The 16,721-nt window shown below is 35.5% G+C and overlaps 1 protein-coding gene across 1 annotated transcript; it reads left to right on the top strand.

Moving 5' to 3' along the window:
• The first annotated feature begins 1,904 nt into the window (after nt 1–1,904).
• On the top strand, nt 1,905–16,518 carry LOC115439809 (homeobox protein vab-15). Its single transcript, XM_030163805.2, has 3 exons — nt 1,905–2,536; nt 15,214–15,404; nt 15,678–16,518. Exons 1-3 carry the CDS (start codon nt 2,173–2,175, stop codon nt 16,128–16,130), a joined length of 1,008 nt encoding a protein of 335 aa, XP_030019665.1. The 5' UTR covers nt 1,905–2,172; the 3' UTR covers nt 16,131–16,518.
• Nucleotides 16,519–16,721: the final 203 nt, after the last annotated feature.

The raw sequence follows: 16,721 nt of genomic DNA, 5'->3' as shown, positions 1-16,721 counted from the left end.
GACCGCTGTTCACCAACGTGCTGCGTTTACGATAATAGAAAGATAAGATTAAGATTGCAAGGGCGAGTAGCTGGCTGATTTTATTTTTAATCCCCGACGGAAGAGGAAGGGTATAAGTTATAAGTTTAAGGTATTATAAGTTTAAGGTGTGTATCTATACATCTGTGTGCAAGATGAATGGACTGATTTGGATGCGGTTTTTTTGTTTGAAAGTTATGTTATCGAGATGGTTCTTAGCTATAATTTGGAACGATTTATTCAGGCGTTTGATGATCATGAGCTTTTTTTCCACTTCACAGGTCCGATTGATTTAAAATTTTATTGCGATAAGCTCGCCCGTAATTCGGCAAAAAATGGGTGCACAAATTACATCTCTGCCTAATCCTTTAAGAATAAATGGCGTAAGTCCATCTGTGTTTGTCTAGATTTAAATAAAGTTTTGTTGGCTATAGATTAATATTTTATAGCTTCAGATTTCAATAACGCAGAATTAAGATTTTTAATTTGAATATGAATACGTTACTCTTAGGTTATTACTGCGTCATTGAAAAGTAACATTCGGTATTACTTAATTCGAAAATTTCTAACACTTAAGACCTAATTTCTTCTATAGAGTATAGACCCATCATCACACCGTTCATTATTTTGCTCAAAGAATCGAATAAATATTTGACTTAATAACTTTTCAGCTACTCAGCTAACATGTCTAAGAAACAATGGTAACAGGCATTCGTGACTAACCATCCGTAGAAGAACTTTTTACAATACCAACCTTCTACTTAGAATCAAGGAACTACGGAATTGATATCGGAATATTAATGAGTTCCCTTCAATGCTTTCATTAATTTTAACTAGATTCACATTGAATTAATCGGAAAATTTGAAAGTTAAAGATGGATAATATTTTATAGAATTTGCTTAAACCCCCTTATTAGGGCAGTGGTAATGTATATGAATTGTAGGCCGTGAGGTCCAGGGTTCCATCTCGTGTTGGGAAATACTTTGAATGTATTTTTTAAGTCAACATTTTTCTGGGATTTGGCAAGGAGTGGGTATCAGGCAGGCAACCAGTAATAAAACTAAGTATCTCTTTTCTACTATATGGTTCATCTTGTGGTATGTGGAAGAATTATAAATAATACCTACAAATTCATTCAACTGATTGACTTAAAAAGGTATTCGTATTGTTAGGTTTGTGTGAAGCAATAATTATAAATGATGGCTCTTTTACGAAATCTTTTTTATTTTATGGTCATAAACTCATCATGAACGATAATTTTATAACTACCAATATCGATTGAGAAAATATCAAGTCGAAAAGAAAAACATGTACGAAATAATAGGTAACAAAATTCAGTTTGAATACAAATTAAAAGGTTAGTATTATTTTTAAACGAAGCACCATACGATAAGTTTCTATAGACCGCTGACACAGGCAGAACATTATGATCACCACCAATTACCAGCGCACGCTACCTCCGCAAATATTCTATGTGCTGTCTCTCTCTTGCACCACCTAATTACTTATCACTATCTCTTTCACACCCCACAAAAGAGTTCTTAATCATTCCAAGCTTGAATCTCATAAGCCTTATTCAATAGTTTATGTAAACTAATTTCAACTTTATTATTATAGGTTCACAGTATAAATTTGCGTCTTAACAAGTTGAAGCTTTCTATGATCCTAGATTTACGAAACTGATTCTTGTTAGTTGTCGCATAAGGACTATTTTCTTAATGTGAATGTTGCACGTAGGCTTTTAGTGAATACAATACGTAGATAATGATAGCGACGTTATGACTTCGGTAATAAAGCTTATATTCCCTCAGCGGCAGTGCAGTGGTTAAATAAAACAAAATTATCTTGTGACTACACCCCGTATGTGGGCGTGGCGGGAAGCGGTTGTGGCAAGAGCGAGTACAGCGTGATTGCCGTGGCGGACGGACGCGTGGTGCGTTCCAAAATCAAATTTGAATTTTAGACTGTGTATGAAGTCGTGAACCTGTGAACAAAGTGTTTAATTAATTTAAAAGAAAAAATAAGACTTAGTATTTGTCATTTAAATTAAATGATTATCTAACAATCAAAACTTTAATTTTGTAAATAACCATTTAAACAAGACATTATTTGAAGCCAGTGTGTGTGTAATGCAAAAAAACAAATAATTCAAGATGGACTCCGAAATCGTAGAAACGCAAACGCAAAAGAAGCAGCCGAAACCATTTTCGATCGAATCGATAATCGGGAATACGGACAGAAAATCGCCTGAGATCGACATCGAGAACAATTTATCGGAGCATTCCAGGAATTCGGATGATGACGATGCCGAAAAATTGGAACTGAACCGGATGCGGTACTACGCACCATTTCTACAGAATGGAGTTAGTTTTCCATTTCTACTTGGGTACCATGAGCCGTGGCTGTCACGGATGCTGGGCACTCCGGGGCAGAACGTGGAAGAAAACAGGGAGAAGAGGGAGAGTCCTGTGAGTGTTGGGAGCGAAGAGAGCGACGGTGGAGAAGACAATGCACAAGGTTGGTACCAAGAGTTAACATGGTTATGTATATATACAAGATCATTTTGACATCGCGAATTTGAAATAACACTTTACAATAAGTTATTTGAGCCGTAGGGCTAAAATAATACTGTAATAAGACTGTAAGTTTTGGACAAAATAAATATTAATAAAAAGTAATCTTAATTTTACGCGCCCTAAAGCCACTACTACTACTCTAATAGAATTCGTTACAGCGGCAACATCATACTCTCAGTCAGAAATACAACCACGTACATGCAATGTTCGCATTCAATTACAAAATGATAAAAAAATCAGAAAACTAAAACCAGGATTTTTGGTGAAAATATTAGTTATTAATGAAAGATTTTTGGTACAATGTCAGCTAGGGTGACGCCGAGTATGTAGTTTAATTTAGTAACGCAATGTCAAAAAGACCTTGTATAGCAAATTTTTTCGAGTATCGGATATACGGCGAAGTGACTCTACAACTGAGGGTACGGAGAGTGGTGTTCAGATTGAGTATTATCTGACGAGAGATGATAATGCGTCGCCAGTCGACGACTACGACCACGAGAGACTTAACAAGTAATATATATAATAATATCAGCCCTGTATCATATACTTGCCCACTGCTGAGCACGGGCCTCCTCTACTACTGAGAGGGATTAGGCCGTAGTCCATCACGCTGGCCTAGTGCGGATTGGTAGACTTCACACACTTTCGAAATTCCTGTAGAGAACTTCTCAGATGTTTCCTTACGATGTTTTTCTTCACCGTTAAAGCGAACGATAAATTCACAAAGAATACACACATGATTTTAGAAAAGTCAGAGGTGTGTGTCCTTGGGAATTGAACCTGCGGACATTCGTCTTGGCAGTCCGGTACACACCCAACTAGGCTATCGCCGCTTTGTTAACAAGTAAAGATATCTTTAATTAAGATTTATAAAGGTTTTTGAAGAGTATAATGCGATAAGGCAATCCATTACCGTCGTCATCCTGAGACTACATAATTAAGCTTATTTATTCACTAGCTTTTGTTCGCAGGTTCACCCGCGTGAAAGAGTTTTCCGGGATAAAAGTCCCTGTATATATTTTCCCGGGATAGACAGTAGGGTGTATGCCCTTTTCAGGGTTTTACATTAAATTTACTCCATATCAAATTTCACCCCAATGTGTTGGGTAGTTTTTAAGTATATTGCGTTCAGATGGACAGATAGATGCGGCGAGGTACTTTGTTTTAAAATATTCTGTTTTTTAGAACTTTTTAAGGGGAACAATTCCGTCATACATTATTGTTGCTTAACTTTAACCGTTACCGCAGCGCACGCAACGGGAGCTCTCAAAAGGAATAAATTTTCCCCATTTTTGCAAAAAAAATAATTGATGCCCCGCTCTTATTGGTCACGGGGTGTCCTCATCAATAAATGGGCTATCTAACACGAAAAGAATATTTCAATTCGAACTAGTACTTCCTGAAATTAATGCATTCAAACAAAAACAAAAACAGTATTATAATAGTATAGATTTATAATATATCATCATCACACCATAAAAGTTACAGTTATAATATATCATATATCATATCACAGCGCTTTAATAGGGCTACATTATCTTTTGTTTCGTCGATTTATTAACCTCTAAAACTACTATTGCTACTATTTTATTATACACATCTATTTGCCCCGCAAAGTGAGCCAACTCCACCTGATAGTAAGGAGAGTGGGGTCCAATAGAATGTCGACTGACGAGAAATGATTACCCCTCAACAGTTGACACAATTTTGCTGGCCTGTTGGAACCGGATATACACAGGCTTATCCCGAAACGCGACACACTTACGTGGACCTCTACGGCGGGTTTTAGCACCTTGTGTACGGTGGTTGCTATCCAGGCGGATATAAAATATATTCTACCATCAGCAAACTGTTACATCTTGTTTATTTATACCTATTACTTATTCTCAGAGAGCAGAACTAGATGCTTTAATAAACGTTCATTGCTACTAAAAGTATTCAAACGTGTTTATAATCCATAATGTGCTGCCGCCGGTAACACGCAGCGCCACGCGATTTTCTTATTAAAGTTAAAGCTTTTAGTGATTTAAATTCTATAATTAATTTATAGAATAAAAAACTCTAATATCAATGATCGTATTGATTAATGCTGCACTTATTTAACGCAATTTCACGTCTCATACGATATTTGTTTTTGTCTCACTCAATACATAGTTTACGTTGGACAATTGACGTATATTCTACAGACACGAATGTCCATATAAACTATTTGTTCAAAATTTGAACTAAAATGGTAACAAAAATGACACTTTTATAACCTATTTATTTCCTTGAACAACAAATAATTTTACTTATTTGACTAATATTTTTTATTCAAATCCAGGTTTACACTTAGATTCGAGTTCTTATATCATGAGCGCCACCCGGTACACAACCACGAGCACGCAATATTGGCCATACTAAAATGAGTTTGAATGGATTGCAATTCAATTCAGTTGAACACAATGAATGTTCGAAACGCCAAATCTAGTAAGTAGTACATATATATCGATACGTTGGATAAAGTTTGATTATTTTGTATTATTATGATTACATCATTGTTTAAACACTCTCTGCTACCTTATATATCTAATTACTGTTTTGTTTTCTCAAACATTTATACATATATTGGCATTCTTGAACTCATTAGTAAATTATAAATTGCTGACTTGATATGTTTGTAAGAGTGATTCCTTCCTAGACGAATTTCTGCCTAGGCGGCCAATATCAACGGAGATCACCGAGGTACGCTAGAGATATTATAGTGCAGAAGTGTATGCGCAATACACATGTGTACTCTCATATTCCTGTGAGACGACAACTTGACATGACTGGAGAAAGATTAAGCGCAGGATCAACATCTTTACGTACATTCCGAGGCACGGGGGTACCACACCGTCAACTTCTTGCCTCCGCGCTGTGACTGGGTAATTTTTTCAAATGGCAACACCCACTCGCTATTTGCGATTTTTTGATTCGACCCGGGATTCGAACCCAGAACCTCAGCGCGATATTTGTACTCGTATCGTCTACGCATCACCACTACACAACCGAGTCGTTTGGTGGATCAGCCTTTGGGTGTTCAGAATAGTTGTGTATAAGTTTTTTGTGAGATGTAGACTAAAATTATACTCTGCTGAAAATATAATATTTGCACAACATATTTAGTTTCTGTGCTTTAAATATTTTTTTAGGGCTGATATATAATTTTAAAATGGGGCTACTACTTATTCAGTAGATAGCCTATGCTAAAAACAAGTTTCAGAACAATCGGTGTAAATACCTATATCCAAAAATATATAGGCATTGCAATGAAGGCCTCATTTTTAAAGTCAGATTTAATATTATCTGGAAACAGCACAAATATTAGGTCTACAACTAATCAAATAATTAATCAATGAATTGGTTCTTTTGGCACGCTTTAGTCGCGTGTTGCAATTAAACGCTCGCGTAGAATAGTTAAGAGACCACGTAGCCCGGTAACACGGAAAACGTGTAAATGAGCTGATTTTGCAAACAGGTAAATATAACTGGAAAGATACGACAGGAAATACAAATATAGTCTAATATTTATACCCTTGAATGTAGAGATGAGTAAGCCATTCATTAGAAGGTCCATCGCGGTATTTATGAACAAGAGACACATCATGGCATTAGTAAGATATTGTTCAGAGATTCAATACGTCAATTTCCATGTACTACATTGCATTTTGTAACTGAGCAGTTAGATGGTTAGTTTCAGAATATCTACTATACTTTTATCTACATTTTTGTGTCGATAACTTTTATGATTGTCAAATAAAATTGTACAAAGTCAAATCTAGAATAGAATGTGGTATTCTAGATTATAGCTTGCATCAAACTGTTTGTTTGATGCAAGCGTATGTAGAGAAAGCTTATGAGACCACAACGTTTGTACAGCAAACCTATTTAGACGTTTTTATATCTTATTAATCGTCTAAGAACCTATAATAATACAGAGTCTGTGAATACACAAACCTATGCGTTATCATAATCCTAACGTTACAAAATACACAATACCGATCATTGACGTATATTCTATAGACACAAACATCCAAAGAAATTTGTTCAAAATCTGAACTAAAATTTTATTTTAACACCTTGTCATTTTAAAATGGAAACCAAAACGTCAATGTTATATTACCTATTTATTTACTTGAACAACAAATAATTATACTTATTTGACTAATAATTTTTATTCAAATCCTGGTTTACACTTAGACTCGCGTTTTGATACTATGAGCGCCACTCTGTACACAACCACAATCATCAATATTGACACCATACTAAAATCAATTTGCATAGATGAATATAGTGAATGTTCCGAACGCCAAGTCTAGTATGTAGTACGTACATATTATTATATCGATGTTGCCAATAAGTTAACCTATTATAATTTTGACATCAAAGTATCTCAATACCAGATCCCAGAAATATTTCAAATCACGTCACAAATCAACAATTAGACGCGGGTACTTGTCTGAAGAGCGATGCAACTCACATCTGGACCGTGAAATTCTCATTTTGCGTTAAATTGTCGCGTTTGTCAGCTGCCTTGTGGAAGGACACGTTAGCAGTTGTGATTTGTGAAACAATTCGTTCCACGTGACATTTTGTTTGAAATTTGAAATTGATCCTTGATATTTACGGTCATGAGTTAAATCATAACCTAGGATTTTTCATGATATGACCAAGACTTATAAATTAGGGTTCTATTTTTTTTTTATTTGTTACATTACTTATGCTTGATGTGTGGTGTAATCGTTGTAGGAATTGAGTCCAGCGAAATAACCCGGAATAAAGTGTTCGGCTAAAATATCGTGGTGGACTTATATTCCCACGGCTGTTTTACCATGAGGATTTCTTTCGCATGTCCCTGAATAGTGAATACGTTTCTGATATTAAAACTATTGTTTTGTTATATAATATTATAAGTAGTACAACTTCTATATTCTCGAAGTAAAAATTACTATTCAAAGTTATTAGTAGCAAATAATATGAAAGCACAGACTGGAAATTCTTAGGTAAATGGAGTCGCAAGATTGATAGGTACAAGCTAACAATATGTGAGATAGAGGATCGACATGATTATGCCGGCCTGTTGGAACTGGATATACACAGGCTGATCCCGGAACCCGACACACTTACGTGGGCTACTACTAAGGGTTTTAACACCTTGCCGCTATCCAGGCGGATAGAAAATATATCCTACCACCAGCAAACAGTGGATGTATTGTTTGCAGCAACTAATATTAATGTTATACAAGTCGAAATTAGAATTAACTTTGTTAGCGGCAGTCGCAAGTAAACCACCAACTAAATACAAGTGGCTACTGACTATTCAGGCGCTGGTACTTTGCCGATGTGCAATATGTAGTATAAGTAGCAGTGGCAAAGGTGATATTCGCCGAAATGGACAACATATAGGTACTATACATAAATACGGTCTGTAAATCGTTCTAATGATAATTGGATTCGACATAAATTCTACATAAAGGGAATCCGGTAGGAATCCGGTTGGGTGGACTCTTTGCCACTAATAAGTAGCCATATTTTTGAATAACAAACAGGTTTTGATCATTTTAGGCAAAAGAATATAGATTTTGGATTTGAATGGTCTAAAACCTATGTTATATCGAGTACGATGGAATTATGTACTGAATCAGTAACAAAGAAATCTTCGCTAAAGTATAAAGACAAATCGTTGGTTTACTATTTATTACACGGTACTGTAATTTTTTTGCTTATGCGAAATTGAGATTAAACATTTATATTGGAAAAATTAGAAAAGACAATAATTCGTAGTTCCCTCTTTATTTATCTTTCGGGATTATTGAAAATTTACATTGAAAAATACTTAGAAACATGTGACATTAATTCAATTTGCACATCAAATATCAGAGATATCAAGCCATCAATTTCAAAGTATGAAGTATAATTTGGCAAAAGTCCTTTTAGAACTTGAGAATTTTATAACTAATTTACTTAGTTATATTAAGAATTATCGATTTTATATTTTTCGTTTTGCACTGAAAATTATGTGAATCCATGATGATAGTCAATTTTCCGTACCGGAGAGACAGAAGCTTAAAGTTTGTATGAGATTTAGAAAATCTAATTAATGTGCCTTGTTACTCGTAATATATTAAAGGTTTTATTTAAATTGTATGTATATAATAATAAAATAAAACTATCGATTTAAATTCGAAAGATATACTTGACACTGGAAAATTACAATAACCTACGACAACCAAAAAAAGTAAATACGACGAATAGAGATTCTTACTGTGGAAATCGGTAAAAAAAATTAAACCGTTCTAATTTTAAAATAACCTCAAATGCTGCAAAGCGTTGCGTCACAGGCCAGGCATGTCCTGTAACTCTATAAACAATTGTTAAACAGATTGACTCAATGTTTGATTAAACTGCACAACACGTGTGGTCATTAAATCAAGGTCTCGATAGCTTTCGCTCGTTCATCACTCAAATAGACAAACAGCGCGTGATAATTTAAATCTTCGCGCACCTATAAACTTAAATAATAGATTGCCTGACCATTTAACGGATTTCGTATAATGTTAATAAAATGAGAAACATTAGAAGTTTGACCACGTTATACGAAAAAAGGTGAGAAGCAAGTTTTGTTAAGTATAGACGGAGGATTGCCACCTGGTGTTAGTGTTCGCCGATGCCCACACACGCCGACAGTCTTTGAAGAATCATGAATGTTGGCTTTAAAGTAATGGGGATTACAAAGGGAATCAGTGATTTAGACCTTTGGAAATGTCACTCATATAAAAAGCAATATCAAGTATTGGTTTTCTGTCAGACTAACCATTACCTAGGTAAAAGAGCCGTATTCCCTATTATAGTAGGTGTATATTGTGACCCTACCAATTTAAATTTAAATTTGTAGTAATGAGGGTAGATCTGTGGTCAAAAACTATCGGTAGATTAAAAAAAAATCAGCAACAAAGCTCAAATTCAAACTCAGCAATATTCATCAGCACGCGTCAAACGTTTAGTTAAACGCAGTCAGTTTACTCGGTATTATTTCCATAATGCAATTTTTCATGTCAATACAAAAATTAAATTATTCTAGTACAATAATCGTAATTTATTTATTTGGCACAGAAACAATGTAAAAATTATAACTTTATGACATTCAGCATGCATTCCTTCAACTTACTTTTTTCACCGATAAAACCCGCGTACAACATTCCGATGGACTAATATTCTAAACTTAATTTCTATCAATATAAAATTATGAATTGTATAATTTTTGTAATCTATTTTACTAGTGATCTTTCTCTGATGTTGCACGAAACAAAACGTTATGAGTGAAGGAAATTTTTGACGGCTTCATTATATTTTAATCCATTTTGACACAAAATACTGGCATATTGATTGCCTATAAAATCCTGGATAAAAATTATCTGAATAATTAGGTTCGCATATTGAAAACCACCGAAAGTCACGCCGGTAATGGTGTCTAATAAAACATATTTGGCGATATCCGCGACGGAAGTGAAGTGCATGCAAGTGAACTTGCTGGGGTTTAGACGGCTTCTATAATTATACAGTTTTGTGTAAGAACATGACCCTACAACACTGAAATGACTTACCAAATAACTTAGCACTAAGCATACAGCATTAAAATATGTATGAAAGTTAATTTGTAACACTACTGTTTTTTTGCGACGTAGATAAAGATTCATATAATTTAGATTTTTTTCATTGGTGTCCCATGTATAATGTTTACTGATTTCAAACTTTTGTTTTATTTTGTGTAGTGCCGTAACATCCCAAGTTTCACTATATTTCACATTTCCTCATAATATATTTATATTTAGTTCAAGGCCTGTTTCAATTCGTTGAAGTACCTAAATGTTATCAGTTAGTTAACATATTACTCATCGAACTTATAATATAGTATTTACCTTTAAATATATTACGACATTGTGACTTTTGTGTTTTGACCGTTTAATAATATTTCGACTGCCTCGTTGGCGTAGTTTTAATTGTACATACACGGTACGAGTACAACTAACGCACTGAGGTCCTGGGTCCGAATCCTGGATCGGGCCAAAATAACTGTAACAGGGTTTTTCCACCTCAGAAAATACTTAGTCGCAGCTCGGAGTTAGGAAGTTGGCAGTGTGATACCCCCGTGCCACGGAAAGCACGTAAAGCCGCTGGTCCTACGCCTGATCCCTCCGTGGTCATGTCGGTTTGCCGTCTCACCGGACTAAGAAAGTCAAGGAACATTGTGCACCTGTGTATTGCGCACACACTTGTGCACTATAATATGTCATGCGTACTTGGCTGATCTCCATTGAGATTGGCCGCTATGGCCGAAATTCGGTTAGGAAAGAATTAATCGATTCAATATCTTATTTGATGTATAGCATTTACTCAGACTTCGTAAAACTGTTGCTTAGTTGCGGAATGTATGTGGAGATTCTGCATCAGTTCTACACTGCAAATGTACTAGCAACTAGTGGTTTAAATAAAGCTACATGTGCCTTATTACTGACGGATTTCCCTGAGACTTGGCGCAGTTGCAGGCTGCGTTCTATGACATAGATATGATGTCTTTGTAGTTATTACGACTATCCGTCTATACTGTTATGGAGGAAAGTGGGCAATATATATTTTCAACTCTTCCATATCTCACCATTTGACTAATTTCGCTGCGGGATAAAGGCAGATCAGTGTTCCTTCAGATTCACCGAGTTTCACTGTTCGGTGTCATAAAATACGTGCAACTGCTAATCATGGCTTACAGGAGTTGTAGTGGTGGGTGTGAGGGCGGGAAAGTTTCTCACCGTCTATCTGATTTTAGTAGGGTGCTAAAATATTTTAAAACCTATAAAAAACTCTGATGTAATGAAATTGATCGATCATAGCTTTAATTACCTAGGATATAAAATAGCTTAGCAGTTAATCCAGATCTGTACCAAATTTCATCTAAATAAATTTACATATATTCCATTGACAATAAAAAATGGGATAGATGTTTACGTTTCTAAATAATTTTCTGATTTCATGTAGTATTTTGCATCCTTGATGTTAAGATCATATCAAAGATCCTGTGATAGACATAAGTAATGTAACCGTAGAAGTTACGCGCCGTCCCTACGTGACACTGGTCGCGTTCATGCAATAGAAACAGTACTACGAAACTGCAGACGTGCTTTTGGTTTCTCATGTTTGTGAGGTATCCTTCATAAAGCTTAGGTGTCGGTCCTACAGCAAACGATCTACGTAAACTATGAAGGCTTTATAAAGGGACGTACACACTGGGTATTTTCAACCATGGGCCATTCCTTGACTGGTAACTTTGGGTAGACTAAGAACATTTTAGACAAAAATGGTAGCAATATAGATGGAGGTTTGTGCATAAGGCATGTAAAACAAGTAACTATATTCGGCTAAGAAAAAAAAAATTTACGTGTTTCTCACATTTCTGTACGCTGTTTTTTTTTTGTGTTAAGTTTTTGGTAAACACATAAAGTGCAAAAGGAAAACAATACTTCACACATTTTTATCGCAACGCCCTTACGTCCATCACGGTTTAAATTCACGTTTTAGCATTTTCAACAATGAGCCACAGTGGACATTTAAACGGAGCCGTTACGTGACCGGAGTAGTGTTGTGCGCTTATCGACGGCCATCGATATCGATTTCTAATGAAATTGCATTTCAACGTTCACGATCGATTTAACTCGCCGCTCGGCCGGCGAGTGCGTTCCAAATTCGAAATTTAAAATTCAGATCGCGACGCAACGGCGGGAACTGAGCTTTATGCGTCCGCCATGTTCTATTTTGCCTCTCGTACACACCAAAATGACTCCCTATTTTGTACGCAATAAGAGTTTTTGTATGTTTTTTCGGCTATGTAAATTGTGTTGGCAATGTTTTTACAATTCATTTGGCGCGCTCGATAACTGTCAATCGTTGTTGAGTCGGCCATAAGAAATAAATATATTTATTTGCTAAAAGGGTCCGTTTTATGGTTTATTCGTGGAAAATGCACGTTTGCACATGTAAATGAAATACGTTTTTTAGTGTTTTATTAATGGATACGTGTCGAGAAAATTTGAGTTTTGTCACAACCCAAAGCATTTGACAGTAATGGACGGTTGTTTAAAATAAGTTGTTTTTATAAGTGGTCCTCTTCGCTTATTCAAGTTTACAGGCTCCTGTTAGCTATTAAGTATCTATCGCTAGCTTTCAGTTAACTTGAAGCGGCGATAGCCTAGTTGGGTGTGAAACGTACTGCGGAGACGAATGTCCGCAGGTTCAAACCCAAGGGCACATACCTCTGAGTTTTCTAAAAAAAAATATGTATGTATTCTTTGTGAATTATCGCTTGCATACCTGAGAAATTCTCTATAGGAATTTTGAGGGTGTTCCAAGTCTATCAATCCGCACTAGGCCAGCCTGGTGGACTAAGGCCTAATCCCTCTCAGTAGTAGAGAAGGCCCGTGCCCAACAGTGGGACAGTATATAATATAAGGTTGATGATGATGATGCTAATTTTCAATGTCAGTTACAAAGTTTAAGACTCCTGAATTTTGTGTAGGAATATAGAGGAGCTTTTTACTCAAAGGTGAGAAGAGCCAAAAGACATAATATTATAAAATTTTGTTATTATATCGGTAGAAGTAGCATAATTTTTTCTTACAAATATAAAATTTGTACATAAAACATAATTAAAGATTCCTTAGTAAGTATTGTAACATTACAGACCCTGGGATATGGTGATAAGTGGGTATCTATTATTTGCCTCCTGATGTACTTGTTTCTTTTTGTTAATCACTATAATTGCCATTTATCATTGCCATTAATCATAGCCATTACTTATTTGGAAGCTATGCGTATTTATTAATGAAAAATAGCCGCGAGGGTACCAAATTACAGCAGGGAGTAACTTTTGGCTGCCACCATTGGCATCAATTGTTATAGCTTTAGGGACAATTTTTGTTAGAACAAGTCAACTTGGAGAAGAGCTTACGAAAGCGGCGTCAGTATTTGAAGCCTTTTTCATGATAATGCGTGGGTATGCTTGTTATGTTTAGGCCATGTCATATCTTTTAATTTTTACCCCGGTTTGGCAAAATCAGAATAATCCACGTAAAATAGTACGCATATTATTATTATATAAATAGCATTATTTCTTGCTAATTTGAGAACCAAATTCTTAACATAATATGAATACCATACGGAATATATAGGCAGTGGAATGAACAGTGTGGATTTTAAAAATCTATTTTTATATACGCTAATTAAATGGAGTGTTTTTAAAATTTTATCCTATAGGAAAAGCGGCGATAGCCTAGCTGGGAGTCGAACCGACTGCCGATACAAAGGTCCGCCGTTCTTTAAAATCCAGTGGCACGCATTTTGACTTTTCTACAGTTATGTATGTATTCTTTGTAGATTATCGCTTGCTTTAACGACGAGGGAAAGCATAGTAAGGAAATATAAAATTGTGAAGTTCTACTTGGATTTTTTTTAAGGTATATGAAGTTTGCTAACCCGCTCTGAGTAGGCCTGTGTGGTGGATGAAGACTTAGACACATAGTAATAGAGGAAGCCCGTGCCCAGCAGTGTCCAGTATATAAGTATTATTAGAGGAATTATTAACTTACGTTTATTTGGTCTTTTTTAAAGATTTTGAAGGCAATTTCGAATAAACATTTAAACAAATAATATCTAACTAAAATTACTTGTAATAATAACTTAATTTAACCTATTAACGCATAAAAAAACCTTTTCATGAAACATCAATAATAACAGTATTTTATTTTTTGTAATATCATCTATAAAACTTTAAAGTAAATTCAAAAATTGTTGCTTGTTTTACACATTTAGTATTATGTCGCTATAACTGAGTATACATATCTAGGGTAGCTTGAACCAAAATTATGATATATCAATAAATCCTGTAGTTTTATGTCACAAAAACTAAAACAAAGAATAAAATACATTACAGCAAACATCGCAAACGTTAAGTGACAATAATTCGACTCGAAGTCATGTCCTCCGGCGACCCCAAACAGAATCTCTCTCACGACGTATCATTAAATTAGTTGATAAAGAGCACGGACAGCCGCAAGGCGTGGCGCTGACGCGGCGGCCATCGTTTTTTATCGACCATTGACGGACCGCGGCACATCACTTGTCTATTTGTCTTTATAACAAATGAAAATGAGGTTTTTTGTGTGTTTGCGGATTTGGGTAAACGACGCTCTAGTTTCGGTTTTGCTCGTTTAAGCGTTTTTGTAACGTGACTAACATGTCTTCAGTTCACGAGGGAAGCGAATATATAAACTAATAGTATTTATTGTGTCGTATCTACAATAATTTAGTCATCAAACGGCTTCAAAAGTATAGAAGTTAACTAATTGGAACAACGTTTAAAATAAACAATAATCAATATCGACTACCATTCGCTCATCAATTGCATGGTGTTAAAAGACCTTACCTTCATATCAACTCGTATAGCCACGTAATGCCTATTCTACCGAGTTATTAAGACTTATGTTACGCACGAGAAAATTCAACAAAATATTATAGTCATAAAAACATTTATAAAAATCTCTTCCACAGGTAATGATTCGGAGCCAGACCAAGAGGACTCTAGTACAGACACTCCGCGAGAGAACAAGGCCCGGCGACGACGCACCGCTTTCACTTCAGAGCAACTCCTCGAGCTGGAGAGAGAGTTCCACGCGAAGAAGTACCTCAGCCTCACAGAACGGTCGCAGATAGCCGCCGCGCTCAAGCTTAGCGAAGTTCAGGTACAAAAAATATTTATAATATTGTAAAACACGATAAGGACGTCAAAAAATACAGCCAAAATACAAAGTTTTGTGTTTAAAGTATTATTTAAGCAAAGCTGTATTACGATAATAACGATATATTTTAACTTCTCCAAGCGTATGGAGTTACGCGTGCGTAATACATATTTATTTGGCAACAAAGCCCCTACCATACTTGTCCGTGACTTTATAATAAACTGGTATATGTAATTGATTTTAAGAATAGAATCAAATGATGGTATATGTCCGCAGGTCAAAATATGGTTCCAAAATCGCCGCGCGAAATGGAAGCGAGTCAAAGCTGGTCTTGCGTCAGGCAGTCATTCCAGCGGGAAAAACAACTCCGGGACCAAAATTGTGGTCCCCATCCCTGTACATGTTAATAGATTCGCTGTTAGAACCCAGCATCACCAGATGGAGAAGCAAAACGGGCTACAATACAGATTGGATAGAGCCACACAACCTCTTCCGGGCAGTTTACTACAATCACAAACCTCGGCTTTCCTAAGTGCTTCAAAACTTGCGGAAAGCCGCTTAAATTTGCCGGATAATCGGTTGAATTTACCGGATAATCGACAAGATCCGTTGATTTTAAACCCGGTTTTGGGCCGTGGTGTGTACGATGCCAGTATGTCCGCAAGGTTGGCGACCATGAGCCAAGCCGCCAACTTAAGATATCCAAATCAAAATGGCCGACCGAGCTAATTATCATTTTGTATTTTTCTTAGATCTGTAAGAACTTGTGGAAATTTGTTAATTATTTCTAATGGAATCATATCTTGCCTAATTTTTATATTACACTACGGAGGATAGCCTGTTTAAAAACCACAAAAATATAATTAATACTTGGTTCGGATTCCTGCTTTAAAACATGATGATCGAATGATATTTTCCTTTTGTTATTTGCAAGCTTGAAGACTTCTAAATAATTCCTTCAAATAAGCAAGAAAAGATGAAATTAGCAAAAACTCAACAGATTTCCAATTGCCCTATTATTTGATGTGTACAGAATTTCATATAAATTGTATGATATTATAGTATAATTAGTGTAAGTTTACAGCTGATTAATGTATATTTATATATAAAGTATTAAACGATGTGTGATAAGAACAATGACTTTTTTATTTATTTTCAACGTATTTTAGATTATGGTCGAGGTTCTGCGCGCAATGCCAGGCTTTTAACTGATTCAATTCATTCATTTAATCCAATCTGATATAATTGAATTTCAAGAAAGATGACAATGCCAATACATCATTTGATATTATTAATACTAGGACTGTAAGTTACTACTTA

Source organism: Manduca sexta, chromosome 18 (assembly GCF_014839805.1).
Source record: "Manduca sexta isolate Smith_Timp_Sample1 chromosome 18, JHU_Msex_v1.0, whole genome shotgun sequence".
NCBI lineage: Eukaryota > Metazoa > Arthropoda > Insecta > Lepidoptera > Sphingidae > Manduca > Manduca sexta.
Note: the sequence above shows the minus strand (reverse complement) of the source record. Positions and strands in the feature narration are given on the sequence as shown.